This window comes from Pseudorca crassidens, chromosome 20, assembly GCF_039906515.1.
Source record: "Pseudorca crassidens isolate mPseCra1 chromosome 20, mPseCra1.hap1, whole genome shotgun sequence".
Classification (NCBI taxonomy): domain Eukaryota; kingdom Metazoa; phylum Chordata; class Mammalia; order Artiodactyla; family Delphinidae; genus Pseudorca; species Pseudorca crassidens.
This window is the reverse complement of record NC_090315.1, coordinates 4,737,282-4,751,181: the sequence shown is the minus strand read 5'-3', so window position 1 is coordinate 4,751,181 and position 13,900 is coordinate 4,737,282. Positions and strand designations below refer to the sequence as shown.

Sequence of the window (13,900 nt, the reverse complement as noted above, 5' to 3'; positions counted from 1 at the left end):
TTGAGTGCATGATGTCATTTTACCTTCATGAACACCCACTGAGGAGGGTACTTTACCACAGCTCAGCAGGGGGAGGGTGAACTTTGGAGCCTAAATGCCTGAGTTTGAGCCTTTGAGGGCATGACCCTGAGCCAGTTACTTCTTGGTCTGAGTTTCCCCATCTCTAAAAGGGAAAATAATAATAGTACGCACCTCAGGGGCTGCTGTGATGATTAGCTGATAGATTAATACCTATGTGAGAGTGCTTAGCACAGGGCCTGGCTCTTGATAAGTGCTCAATATGTGATAGGTGTTATTGTATTTATCCCCATTTTACAGATCAGGGCACTGAGGCGCAGAGACATTTGGTTGTGTACCCCAGGTCACTCGGAGTGCGTAGTAGAGTCATGATTGGTACCCAGGCCTGTCTGACCCAGGGCCCTTGCTCAGAAGATATTACGTGCCCAAATCAGATTATCCTCGATTCAAGGCTGCCTCTTGGCTCTGGGACTCTAGCAGTTAATTTCCTTTCTCCAGCCTCAGTTTCTCCACCTGTACAATGGGGATAGTGGTCGTTCCTGCCTCCTGGGGTGGTTGTGAGGATTAGATGAGCTAGTGCAGGTGAGGACACAGCTTAGCACACGTGCTCAGTTAACAAGAGTGACCATGACGGCTCCTAACCGTGCTTCTCTGTGCCGGACACAATGTGGACTCTTAATACACTACATCCCACCCTCACTATAGCCCTTGGGGGGAGGAACTTGACCCCTGTTTCAGAAAGGGCATTGAGGCTCAGAGAGGGCAAGCCCATTGCCTCAGTCCACAGAGAAGAGCTGCGGGGACTCAGAATAACAATGCAAATTCCTCGGCGTCAGACTTGGCCTGGGGTTCCAGGTTAGGCTTCCACGATGGGCCCCCGCTGAATGTCCTTAGGTGGGCCTCCTCCTCTCTCAGCCTCAGCTTGTAAACTGGGGGCTGTCTTGGAAGACCCCCCAAGTTGTATTGTGGCTGCTGCAGCTTCAGGCAGGGAACCATTCCCTCCTCCCCACCTCTCCCCAGACTGGAGCCTGGCTCAGAGGTCCTGGAAGGTCATGGAGCTGCTGCCCCCGCAGTCCTGCAAAGGCCAGCAGGGTCCAGTTACTTGCTGGGGGCGGGGAAGGATATTGTCCGAGGGTCTTGATAGATGAACTGTCTGCCCCTGCCAACAGATGAAGAAGCACACTGAGAGTCCTGTTCCCCGAGTCTCATTAAGCCCTAAGACTTAAATAACTGCTGACTAGTAACCTGGGGAGGGCCTCTGCTAGTCGGGACTCCAAGTGTGGCACCCCAACTTGGAAGCAAGAGGTCCCCTTTTTTGTTCCCAGGTGGGAGCAGGTGCACCCCTACTCCAGGTCACCCCAGAGGGCCCCACTGGGGATTCAGGCTCCTGGTGCCCCTCTGCAAGCCAGGGTTGGGGGAGCTACTGGGCACTCGGGCCCGAGGTCCCTCCACCCTCTGCCACCTCCTGCAGCCCTAAAGAAGCGGGTGCTTAATTATCCGGTCACTCTATCCCTGCTTGGCCAGGCAGCTAAGCCCAAACATCTGGCCTCGGGGCCCATGGCCAGGATAGGAGGCCAGCCCCCACCTACTGCTGGCCCTGACCCTGGACACCTCCCACAGGACATCTGAACCTGATCCTGTGCCTGCCAGCTTGCAACAAGCCCAAAACAGTAGCTTCAGAGGCCTAGCAATCTTGATGCAGAGAAAACATTTGACAAAATTAACACCCATTCACGGTTTACAAACAGGCACACACACGCACTCTTCGCAAAGTAGGAGCAGAGGGAACATCCTTAATCAGACAAAGGGTGGAAAGGGAGGCACAGATCTGTCATTTCCCACAGGCGATACGACTGACCACATAGAAAACCACAAAGAATCAAGCGGACAAGTGTTTAGCATTAATGAGAGTTTAGCTGGGACGTGGGATCAATACTCTAAAATCCTGTTCTCACAATTCCTTGCACCTCAAAGTGCGACCCATGGACCAGAAGTGTCGGCCACCCCTGGGAGCTGGTTAGAAAAGCAGAATTTCGGGTGCCACCCAGACCCACCGGATCAGAATCTGCGTTTTAACAAGGTCAGGGGTTAGGGGTGCAGGGTGGGGTGGTGGTGATGCGTGGGTGCTGCCCAAGTCGTTTGCATGTCTGTACTTGAGCTGAACGAATGCAGAGAACAGTGTCTCTGAGGCCCTACAAGGCTGGCGCCCTTCTGGGTCCCAGGTAAACGCTTTCCTGCAAGGAGGGTGTGGGCTGGTTGCAGCCCCACAGCTTTAACGTTCTGCGGCCATGAGTCGATCTGATGCGCATTGTGATTTTTTCGATTTTTGGGGTTTTTTAGGCCACACTGTGGCATGTGGGACCTAGTACCCTAACCAGGGATCAAACCCGGGCCCCCTGCATTGGGACCACTGGACCACCAGGGAAGGCCTGTGCATCATGATTTTTGATTTTGTGTTTGCAATGGATGATTCTGTGTTTTGAGGTCAATGAGACAAGGAAGCATTCTCTGGGCGCTGGGAGCGGGGAGTCATGCAAAGCCCCACATCCCCTATAGGTTCTGGTGGCCAGACCCCTGGCTATCCAGCTTCAGGCAGGCTCCACGACCCCCTACCCCTTGAGGGTCTGCCAGTGATTATCCTGGTGCCCAGGGAACATGACATTCAGTAGCAAAGGGGGGGGCTGGGAAGGGAAAAAGCTTTTTTTTTTTTTTTTTTTTTTGCCGTACGCGAGCCTCTCGCTGTTGTGGCCTCTCCCGTTGCGGAGCACAGGCTCCGGACGCGCAGGCTCAGCGGCCATGGCTCACGGGCCCAGCCGCTCCGCGGCACGTGGGATCTTCCCGGACCGGGGCACGAACCCGCGTCCCCTGCATCGGCAGGCGGACTCTCAACCACTGCGCCACCAGGGAAGCCCAAAAGCTTTTATTTAAAAACAAGAAACCCTACGTTTTCTCTTTTAAAATATTTATCTAGTTATTTATCTAGTTGGCTGCGCCGGGTCTTAGTCACGGCACGCGGGATCTTCATTGCAGCATGTGGACTCTTGGTTGTGGCATGCGGGATCTAGTTCCCTGACCAGGGATCCAACCCGGGCCCCCTGCATTGGGAGCACGGAGTCTTAGCCACTGGACCACCAGGGAAGTCCCACGTTTTCATTTTGTACTGGACACCCACACATTTTGTAACTGGTCCTGCTTGTATACTTGGGGTTCCCCAGCTGGGGTGTAGCCAGAGCTTCCTTGGTGATCACGGGCCCAGGTACACTTTGTGGGGTCGGGGGTGAGTGGGGAGTCAAGACCAAAGGCTTTAGAATCAGATTCAGCCACCTTTTGACTTTAGGGTCTTTGGAAAGTAGGGGCCTCGACAGTCTCGTCTGTAAAATGGAGAGAGACGTGAACGGGTCCTGTGTGAAGAGTGGGTCCTGAATTCAGCACTATTAGAAAAAGGGCAGGATTTTTCCTTTTTCATTTTCTTTTTAATGTGAACTCAGAGGCTCAGAGAAGGAAAGGAAACTAATCAAGGTCACAGCATGAGAACCTTGGAAATGCCTGTTTTGGTTTTTTTCTTTTAAGCAGCTTCATTGAGATGAAATTTACATGCCAATTTCACCCTTCTAAAAATTTTATTGAAATATAGTTGATTTACAGTGTGTTATTTCAGGTGTACAACAAAGTGATTCAGTTATACATACATCTATTCTTTCTTAGAGTATATATAATATATATATATATATATTCTTTTTTAGATTCTTTTCCATTATAGGTTGTTACAAGATACTGAGTATAGTTCACTGTGCTATACAGTAGGACCTTGTTGGTTATCTATTTTATATATAGTGGTGTGTATATTTTAACCCCAAACTCCTAATTTATCCCTCCCTCCCCCTTTCCCCTTTGGTAATCGTAAGTTTGTTTTCTAAGTCTGAGTGTATTTCTGTTTCGTAAATAAGTTCATTTTATCATGTTTTTAGATTCCATGTATGTGATATCATATGATATTTGTTTTTCTCTGACTTCGCTTAGTATGATAATCTCTAGGTCCATCCAAAGTTCACCCTTTTTACATGTACAATTCAATGACTTTTAATGCACTCAGAGAATTGTGCAACATTTAGCACAATCTAATTTTAGAGCTTTTCCACCACTATCGCCACCCCTAAAAAGCAAGCCTGTACCCATGAGCAGTCAGTCACTCCCCATTTCCCCTGGCAATCACTAATCTTTCTTCCTCTGTGGATACAAAGAATCCTACAGTAGGTCATCTTCTGTGACTGGCTCTGGGTTTTTGAGGTTCATCCATGATGTAGCATGTGTCAGTGCTTCCTCCCTTTTTATGGTTCAGTAATACTCCACTGGATAGATAGACCACATTTCTTTTTTTTTTCTGCACCACGCGACTTATGAAATCTTAGTTCCCCAACTAGGGATTGACCCTGGGCCCTCAGCAGTGAAAGCGTGGAGTCCTAACCACTGGACCACCAGGGAATTCCCTAGACCACATTTCTTTTATCCCTTTGTTAGTGGCTTGACATTTGGGTTGTTCCCACTCTCGCTATTGTGAGCAATGTTGCCGTGAACATTTGTGTGGAGGCATGTTTTTATTTCTCATGGGCATTTACCTAGGAGCAGAATTGCCGGGCCATATCGTAGCTCCATGGTTAATTAACATTTTGAGGAACTGCCAGGCGGTCTTCCAAAACAACTGCCCCATCTTTTACATTCTACCAGCCCCATAGGAGGGCTCCAACTTCTCCACCTCCTTGCCAGCACATGTTACTGTCTGCCTTTCCACTACGGCCCTTGCCTGGGTCCAAAAGCTTTTCGACCTTCCTTTCCATGTAGGTGTCCCAACTCGCATCTCCTCCAAGGGAGGGGTGGCCACCTCAGCAACACACACCCACATACTCACACTCATCCTTACTCTGTCACACTCACATCCACACTCACACACGTGTGCTCAGGCCCCCAGTCCCCTCAAGACCCCTCCCCCAGGTCCTGACGGCCACAGGACACTCCTACAGTTTAAGAGCATGGAGCTTGGGACTCCCCTGGCGGTCCAGCTGTTAAGACTCTGCACTTCCAATGCAGGGGGCGCAGGTTCGACCTCTGGTCGGGGAATGAAGATCGAGCATGGACCTTGGACAGTTGAAGAGCTGGCCTGGATTTGAATCCTCCCTCTGCCCAACGTTCTGTGTGACCTCAGGCAGGCACCTCGGCTGCTCTGGACCACCTGTGTCCACCCCTGAAGGGGGGAGGATCTAAGGGACCCCTTCCAGCGAGTTCAGGACGTGCCACCTGCTGGGAGCTGCTTGAGGGGTAAGCGGTTTCACTCAAGTATTACGATTAGTATTATGTGTCTTGTCATTAAGTAACGCTAAATTAGCACCACCCCATCCACTCCTGTCTCTTCCTCCAGCCCTCCTGCGGGGGCCCATCGCTGGGTCATTATCACCTCCCGGTGTATCCCCAGCTGATGCCACCAATTAGCACCCTCTGTGCACTCCCCCCCCAGACCCTACTTCTCTCCACTCCCCCGCCCCTCAGCCCTACCCCACCCCCCAGCCACCTCCAGCTTTTTTGGGACACATTCTTGGCCTAATTGCTTGGGTTATTTCAGATTCACGGGTGAGGTGGCAGGAGGTCCCGCTCGTGCTCCCCCTACTGCACCCACCATCTTATTCTCCCCCTACTCCAGGAAGCTCACCTGGATTGCCCGGGACAGGGGCCCATGTCCCCAGGTCTCTGGACTGAACTTAGATTGAAAGGATCCTTGGGGTCACTCCACACAGGCTGCCTCCACCACACCCCTCCCCTCCAGGCAACACCTTGGTGGCCACAGCAGGGGCCCTGGGGGGTGCAGGGCCAGGGAGAGGATGACATATGATCCAGCCCTGAGTTGTAGCCATTCTCTAGGCGGGCGGCCAAGGAGGGCACAGAGAGGAAGAGAGAGTGTTTGCAAACAGGGCGGCTGCCAAGAAGGGGCCAGGGTGACGGGTGGCGGGGCGGGTGGGTGTGAAGGAGAGGAGGGCCCAGCTGGTAACTGGCAGCCGCGCCTGTGACTTGTCTTCCCCCTGCTACACACACACACACACACACACACACACACACCCCCCACATGCAGGCCCAAGGCCTCACAGACACGCAAGCATCTCACTGCACACAGTGAGATGCACGCAGACTCTATTTTCTCCCCTCACCCAGGCAGTCACACGATTACGTGAGCACACGGGGGCTCAGACGCTTGTAGACACACAAAGCCCACGCACTCATGTCATCTGCATTCAAACCCTCATGTCTCTCTCTCTCCCACACACACAAACACACACCATTGTTTACACACACACGTGGGCTCAGACACTCATGGACACACAAATACCCAGAAATACACGCTCAAGTTCCTACCCACCTGAGAACAGCTGGACACTTTCCAGCTCTGGCGGCTAATCCCTCTCCTTCTCACACATATGTGTGCAGGGTAGGTGCAAACAGTGCTGACACACTCCCAGGGACACCACAAACGCACACGCGGAGCCAGCACCTCACAGGAGTGCCCGGTGGGACCACTGTCTGCCATTCTTTCTGCCTCTGTCTGTCTCTCCGTTTCTCTCTGTCTCTGTCTCTCCTCCACAACATGCCCTCCAGGGCACACAGGCACGCACACGCCGACCTTCTCTTTCCCACACTGCCAGACCGACAGCGTCACGGGGACCTAAGTGCCAGATGCACTTTATTTGCAGAGAGCGGTTGGGGTGACAGAGAGACAAAGCACATTATCGAGAGGGCGTGGGCCCAGCATGTGGGGAGGAAGAGGGAGTTAGGCAGGGAGCGGAACCCAGCAAAACAGAAAAGACAAGGGCAGGAAGACAGGCATACACGGAGGGAGGCCGTGCAAAACCAGGGGGTCCGTTTACTGAATAAGCATCTGTGGACCACCTACACGGGGCAGGATGACCCCTTCTACGTGGCATCCGTCAGAGAGCAGGACAGGCTGAGATCCTGGGCCCCCGGGAGCCCGCATTCCAGCCGGGCACACAGAATAACCACTACGAATAGATAAATTGTCCGGCTGGAAGGGAGTGAGTGTCACAGAGGAAAGGGGAGCGGAGCAAGAGTAGGGGGCTGGGAGTGCAGGCTGTAGTGTCCTGCGGTGGTGAGGGGCGGCCTGGCTGAGACAGCTTGGCAGGAGGTGCGGGAAAGCACCCAGAGCACCGCAGGCAAAGGGAGCAGTGGGTGCCAAGGCCCGGGGAAGATGGGGCAGGTGTGGACAGACACGGGGTGCTCTCGGAGACCCCCTTCCCCCGGACCAAGGCAGCAGACAGATACCCCGACGTGGGAATTAAGGACAGAAAGGGGAAAATCATGAGACAGAGACCAACAGACAGCAGAGCAGCCAGCCGCCACCCATGAATGCGGAGGAGACCTCAGGATGGGGGCTGGGGTTGCCTTCCGGAGCCTCCCCAGGCCGGGCTGGGCCCGGGCTGCCCCCGTGCTTCTCACTCTGGGTCCCCCTTCTCCCCCTGGGGCACCTCCTCGGCCTCCCCCTCCCGCTGCCTCCAGGGCCGCCCCAGGTAGTCCCGGATGGAGCTCACGGGGCTTCTCCTTCGGGGGTGAGGGTCCAGCAGCCCCCACAGGAGAGCGTCTGCCACGGGCGTCAGGCCAAGCCAGGGCTGAGGACGGGCCTGGGGCTGGCCTGAGGCCTGCCAGATGACGTAGTCCTCATAGAAGGGGTCGGCCTCCACCAGGGGCTGGTCCCAGGGGAAGTAGCCAGTGAGAAGGCAGAAGAGCAGGACGCCCAGTGCCCAAGCGTCCAGGGCGGGCTGGATGGGCAGGCCCTCGGGGAGGGGCGGGGGGCCACAGAGCTCTGGGGCCGTGTAGGGTATGGGCGGCCCCACCAGGCGCAGCAGGGTCCCGCGGGGCCGCGTGTGGCCGAAGTCGGTAAGCTTGACCCACCGGCAGGCTGGGTCGCACACCAGCACGTTCTCCGGCTTGAGGTCCCGGTACACCAGGCCGCGGGAGTGGATGTGCTCCAGGGCTGAGGCCAGCTGGGCCGCACAGCGCTGGGCTGCTGGCTGCAGGAGGCCCACCTGTGGGTGACAGGTGTCAGGGTCCACCACCCTGCCTGCCAGCCAGAAGGGAACGGGGCCATAGCGCTTGTCCTCGGCCCCGGGGACCAGGCCCAGGGGATGGAGGGCCCCAAAGAGGGTGGCTCTGGTGAGGCCTGGTATGAGCCCCGTGAGGCCTGGTGTGAGCCCCGTGAGGCCTGGTGTGAGCCCCGTGAGGCCTGGTGTGAGCCCCATGGGCCCTGGTGTGAGCCCCATGGGCCCTGGTGTGAGCCCCGTGGGCCCTCGTGTGAGCCCCGTGGGTCCTGGCGTGAGCCCCGTGAGGCCTGGCGTGAGCCCTGGTGTGAGCCCCGTGGGCCCTGGTGTGAGCCCCGTGAGGCCTGGCGTGAGCCCCGTGGGTCCTGGCGTGAGCCCCGTGAGGCCTGGTGTGAGCCCCGTGGGCCCTGGTGTGAGCCCCGTGGGCCCTGGTGTGAGCCCCGTGGCCCTGGTGTGAGCCCCGTGGGCCCTGGTGTGAGCCCCGTGAGGCCTGGTGTTAGCCCCATGGGTCCTGGTGTGAGCCCCGTGAGGCCAGGTGTGAGCCCCGTGGCCCTGGTGTGAGCCCCGTGGGCCCTGGTGTGAGCCCCATGGGGCCTGGTGTGAGCCCCGTGGCCCTGGTGTGAGCCCCGTGGGCCCTGGTGTGAGCCCCGTGAGGCCTGGTGTGAGCCCCGTGGGCCTGGTGTGAGCCCCGTGGGCCCTGGTGTGATCCCCGTGAGGCCTGGTGTGAGCCCCGTGGGCCCTGGTGTGAGCCCCATGAGGCCTGGTGTGAACCCCGTGGGCCCTGGTGTGAGCCCCATGAGGCATGGTGTGAGCCCCACGGTGCCTGGTGTGAGCCCTGTGGGCCCTGGCGTGAGCCCCGTGGGCCCTCGTGTGAGCCCCGTGGGCCCTGGCGTGAGCCCCGTGAGGCCTGGTGTGAGCCCCGTGGGCCCTGGTGTGAGCCCCGTGGGGCCTGGTGTGAGCCCCGTGAGGCCTGGCGTGAGCCCCATGGGCCCTGGTGTGAGCCCCACGGTGCCTGGTGTGAGCCCCATGGGTCCTGGTGTGAGCCCCGTGGGGGCTTGTGTGAGCCCCGTGAGGCCTGGTGTGAGCCCCGTGAGGCCTGGTGTGAGCCCCGTGGGGCCTGGTGTGAGCCCCATGGGCCCTGGTGTGAGCCCCACGGTGCCTGGTGTGAGCCCCGTGGGTCCAGGTGTGAGCCCCGTGAGGCCTGGCGTGAGCCCCGTGGACCCTGGTGTGAGCCCCGTGGGCCCTGGTGTGAGCCCTGTGGGCCCTGGTGAACCTCAGTAGGGTGCAGTGTTGGTTCCGTGGAGGCCATGAACTCCTTAGAGACCTCACAATTCCACAAGACCTGCGGGCCCAGTGAGGCCTCTGTAGGGCTACCTGAGTCACCATGCAGTGAGTGTGATTCCTGAGGCCCAGGTTGGGTAGGGGCGTCCACGTGGCACCCCCTGAGCCATGGGAGGCTGACCCACCTTGGGCTGGATGAAGGCGATGAGATCTCCATGCAGGACAGGCTCGGTCAGGAAGCTGTAGGAGTCGACTGACTCCACGCCAATGCCGTAGGTCGCCACGATGGCCGAGTGCGAGCCCAGGGAGAGGCCCACACAGAACTCATACAGGAAGCCTCGGAGGGTGGTGGAGGCCTTCGGGAGCTGCTTCAGGGCAAAGGTTGTGCCTGACGGAGCAGGGACAGAGGTGAGAGGTGCATGAGCCTAGGGCCAGCCCTGCTGTCCCTCAGCCTGGACTCTCTCCCATATGCCCCCCTCACCCCCTCCACCGCCTGCCCCCTGCCAAGCCTGCCCTAGAACAGCGTGGCCACTGAAACAACACCAGTGGTAATGATAATAATAATAACAATGATAATAGTATTTAGTGAGTTCCTACTCTGCTGTCTTGGAGCAGGTAGAATGGTACCACGAAAACCGAACTCAGAACTTCCAATAATTTTATTGGGCCCCTCGTTCCAGCAAACCCATGCCAAAAAGCCATGTTTGAGGCAACTGGGGAAAAGATACCCTGAACTGGGTATTAGACCCCACTAAGGAATTATTGTGAATTTTGCCACACGTGGAAACAACTTCCTAGAATGTAAGCTCCCAGGAGGCAGAAACTCTGGTTTCTCCAATTTTTGTTTTTTTCTTTTCCATTACGGTCCTTAAAAAACTGAAAATAGAGTTATCATGTGATCCTGCAATCCTACTCCTGGGCATATATCTGGTAAAGACTCCATTCAGATACATGCACCCCAATGTTCATAGCTGAACTATTTACAATAGCCAAGACATGGAAGCCACCTAAATGCCCATTGACAAATGAATGGATAAACACAGGATGGAGTATTCCTCAAGCCATAAAAAAGAATGAAATCGTGCCATGTGCAGCAACGTGGATGGACCTAGAGATTGTCATACTGAGTGAGGTAAGTCAGACAGAGAAAGACAAATAGCATATGGTTTGTTCAATTTTTGAGTCACCAGCTGCCAGGGCCCAACCTTGCCCAAGAGGCTGTGTGTGATGGGGGAGGGTCACGTCCTTACCTAAAATGCTAACCATTCCCCTCCCCTCCCCAACTGGGTGCAGCAGTGCCTCTTCTGTTTATCAACAATGCTCTGAATTCCCACCATCAAGCACAACTGCCTTCGATTTTGAGGACCTGGAAGAGGCCCCCTTACAAACCCTCTGTTCCCCATTATGGCCTCCAAGTTCTGTGAGGACCCAGGTCTGCATCTTTTTGCATCTTTTTCTGTTATGGGCTGCCTTGTGTCCCTCCCCCCACCACTCCCCACTGCGAAATTCATATGTTAAAGTTCTCACCCTGCAGTATCACACAATATGACTGTATTTGGCCGCCACACGGCTTGCGGGATCTTAGTACCCCATCCAGGGATTGAACCCAGGCCCGTGGCAGTGAAAGCGCAGAATCCTAACCACTGGACCGCCAGGGAATTCCCTGGAGAGAGGGTCTTGAAAGAGGTAAAATGAGATCATTGGGGTGGTCCTTAGTCCAGTATGACTGGTGTCCTTATAAGAAGAGGAAATTTGGACACAGACATGCACACAGGGGAGACGGTGTTAGGACACAAGGAGAAGGTGGCCGTCTGCAAGCCGAGGAGAGAGGCCTCAGGAGAAACCAACCGTGCTGGCACCTTGATCTCGGACTCCCGCCTCCAGAACTGTGAGCCCCCCCTAGTCTGTGGTACTTCGTTATGACAATCATAGGAACCTAACACACCCTCTCCCCATTCGTGCTGGGAGCTCCCTGAAGGCTGGGCTGGCTCAGACTCCTCCTTGGGGGCCCAGCAGCCCCCTGGACAGGGATGAGCCCTCCAGTCTCCTTGGAAGGGGACGACCAGATTGGGGTTGGGGTGCACAACCACCGTGTGCTGGCCTTGCTAAGTGCCTGGCAGACAGCATGGCTCTGCGTCACTGCCACGATGACCACCAAGCCGGCCACGTGTGAGGGCCATGAGAGGGGGCTCTGTCTTCCTCCCCATTGTCCCCAGCAACTAGAGCTACCAACATTTCCTCAGGGAGGGGAGGAGGCCCACAGTTCTTTCAGAGAAGGAATCATCACCCACGTTTTCAAAGGAGGAGGCTGAGGTTCGGAGAGGGTAGGGGAGTTACTAAGAACACACAGCCTGGAAGGGGCAGAGGCAGGACTTGATTGAGGTTTACAGACTCCTCAGCCTTGGCTAGCTTCTGCCTGGGCCCACACCACTGCCCCCCGCCTCTGTCCCCAGGCCTTTGTACCTTTCTGACGGTGGGTGACCAGCAGGACCCGGCCAAAGCGACCCTGGCCCAGGGGACGCACGTGCTGGTAGAGCTCGTCCACCTCGGCCTGGACCAGGGTCTGGGCGCTCAGCGCCATCATGTCCTCCAGTGCCAGGGCCGCTTCCTGGCCCTGCCGCAGCTCCTCTGCCGTGAGGCCCCCCAGGTCCTCCCCAGCACCGTTCTCCACAGCCCCCATCTCCATTTCCACCTGTTTCTCCTCTGATGGCTTCCCAGGCGTCTCTGCAAGGGCAGAAGAGAGGGTGACCAGGACTTAGGTCCTGCCAGACCAGGGGCCAGGGCAGGAGGGGCTGGGGACCTGGACTCCTGGATCTGAGAAGGAGGGTGGAAGCTGATTGTCTCAGGCCATCGTGACTCATTTTCCCTTCTTCTTAGAGGCGTCTTGGGAGTGGGGAGACCAGTCTCGGGTTGGGGTGAGGTCAAGTCTGAGGGCACAGATGTCCCTCACCCCACCCCCACATCCCTGCGCCACCTGATGGCCTGAGGATGAAAGATGAACCAGATAACTCGAGACACCCCCCACCTGTTTCCAAAGCAAACAGGCTTGGGCCCTGGGGGTGGGTGAGCAGCCTCAGCCTCCCAAGAGTAAACAGGTGCTCTCTGCCCCCAGGGCCTGTGCAGGGCAGGGCGGCTCACACCAGGGCCCGGGGGACGCCTGGGGCCTGGGTGGGAGCAAGCACTCGGGGATGATCACCAAGCCCTTAAGTGGTCTGGGGTCCAACTCAATAGCCCCAGCCCCTCCCCACTCAAGCCCAGGGGTCCAGGCCCCCAGGTCCTCCTCCCTCAGACCCAGGGGTCCAGACACCCAGCCGACCCCTCTGCCACGACCTTATGTAACTCACACATCTTGGGACCCCCCCCCAAGACTCTGTGTCCCTGACACTCAACCACTCCACAGTCTCAAGGTCTGTAATTAGCCCCTGATCCTCCAAAGAACCCAGGACTCTGACCACCTGCACAGCTTCACCCTCAGGCCCACCTCAGGCGGTCTGACCCTTGCCTCCTCCTGACCCGGGCTCCAACCTCCGGACCTCACCTTCTCCAAGGCTTGCCTGACCCTTCGGCTGCCCGCTGTGGTCAGTGCCCAGCACTCAGAGCCCAGGCCAGCAGAGGCCTGCCCTGCAGCAAGACCCCGCCCCCACCTAGGGGGTCGTAGCCCCGCCCCAGGCCTCGCCCCTTGAACCTCATGGGGAGAGCGACATCGTGCGTTGTCTCCCAGAACTGGCTCTGGCCAGACAGATATCCCAGGCCAGGAAGTCAGTCCTCCCTCTTCAGACCAGACCCCAGACCCTCCTCCCTCAGACCCAGGGGTCCGGGCCCCCAGCCCCTCCCCTCTCAGACCCAGGAGTCCGGGCCCCCAGCCCCTCCTCCCTCAGACCCTGGGGTCCAGACCCCCAGCCCCTCCTCCCTCAGACCCTGGGGTCCAGACCCCAGCCCCTCCTCCCTCAGACCCTGGGGTCCAGGCCCCCAGCCCCTCCTCCCTCAGACCCTGGGGTCCAGACCCCCAGCCCCTCCTCCCTCAGACCCAGGGGTCCGGGCCCCCAGCCCCTCCTCCCTCAGACCCAGGGGTCCAGACCCTCAGACCCAGGAGTCCGGGCCCCCAGCCCCTCCTCCCTCAGACCCTGGGGTGTAGGCCCCCAGCCCCTCCTCCCTCAGACCCTGGGGTCCAGACCCCCAGCCCCTCCTCCCTCAGACCCAGGGGTCCAGATCCCCAGCCCCTCCTCCCTCAGACACTGGGGTCCAGACCCCCAGCCCCTCTCCCCTCAGACCCATGGGTCCGGGCCCCAGCCCCTCCCCCCTCAGATCCAGGGGTCCAGGCCCCCAGCCTCTCCCCCCTCAGATCCAGGAGTCCTGGTCCCCTGTAGAGGATGACATCATTTCTCCAGCTTGCCCCTGCCTTGACCCCAGCCAGCTGCCCCATTAGTGCCCCACTGACAGGTCTGACACAAGTGTTTGGTAAGGGGCGTCCGGGGGAGGAGACATGGGGTCCTGTGTGGGGAAAGGAT

At 57.6% G+C, this 13,900-nt stretch overlaps 1 protein-coding gene across 1 annotated transcript; it reads right to left on the bottom strand.

Moving 5' to 3' along the window:
- Positions 1-6,725: 6,725 nt before the first annotated feature.
- Positions 6,726-13,029, bottom strand: SBK2 (SH3 domain binding kinase family member 2). Its single transcript, XM_067718298.1, has 4 exons — positions 12,931-13,029; positions 11,856-12,116; positions 9,578-9,780; positions 6,726-8,099 (listed from the first exon to the last, which is right to left on the bottom strand). Exons 2-4 carry the CDS (start codon positions 12,076-12,078, stop codon positions 7,509-7,511), a joined length of 1,017 nt encoding a protein of 338 aa, XP_067574399.1. The 5' UTR covers positions 12,079-12,116; positions 12,931-13,029; the 3' UTR covers positions 6,726-7,508.
- Positions 13,030-13,900: the final 871 nt, after the last annotated feature.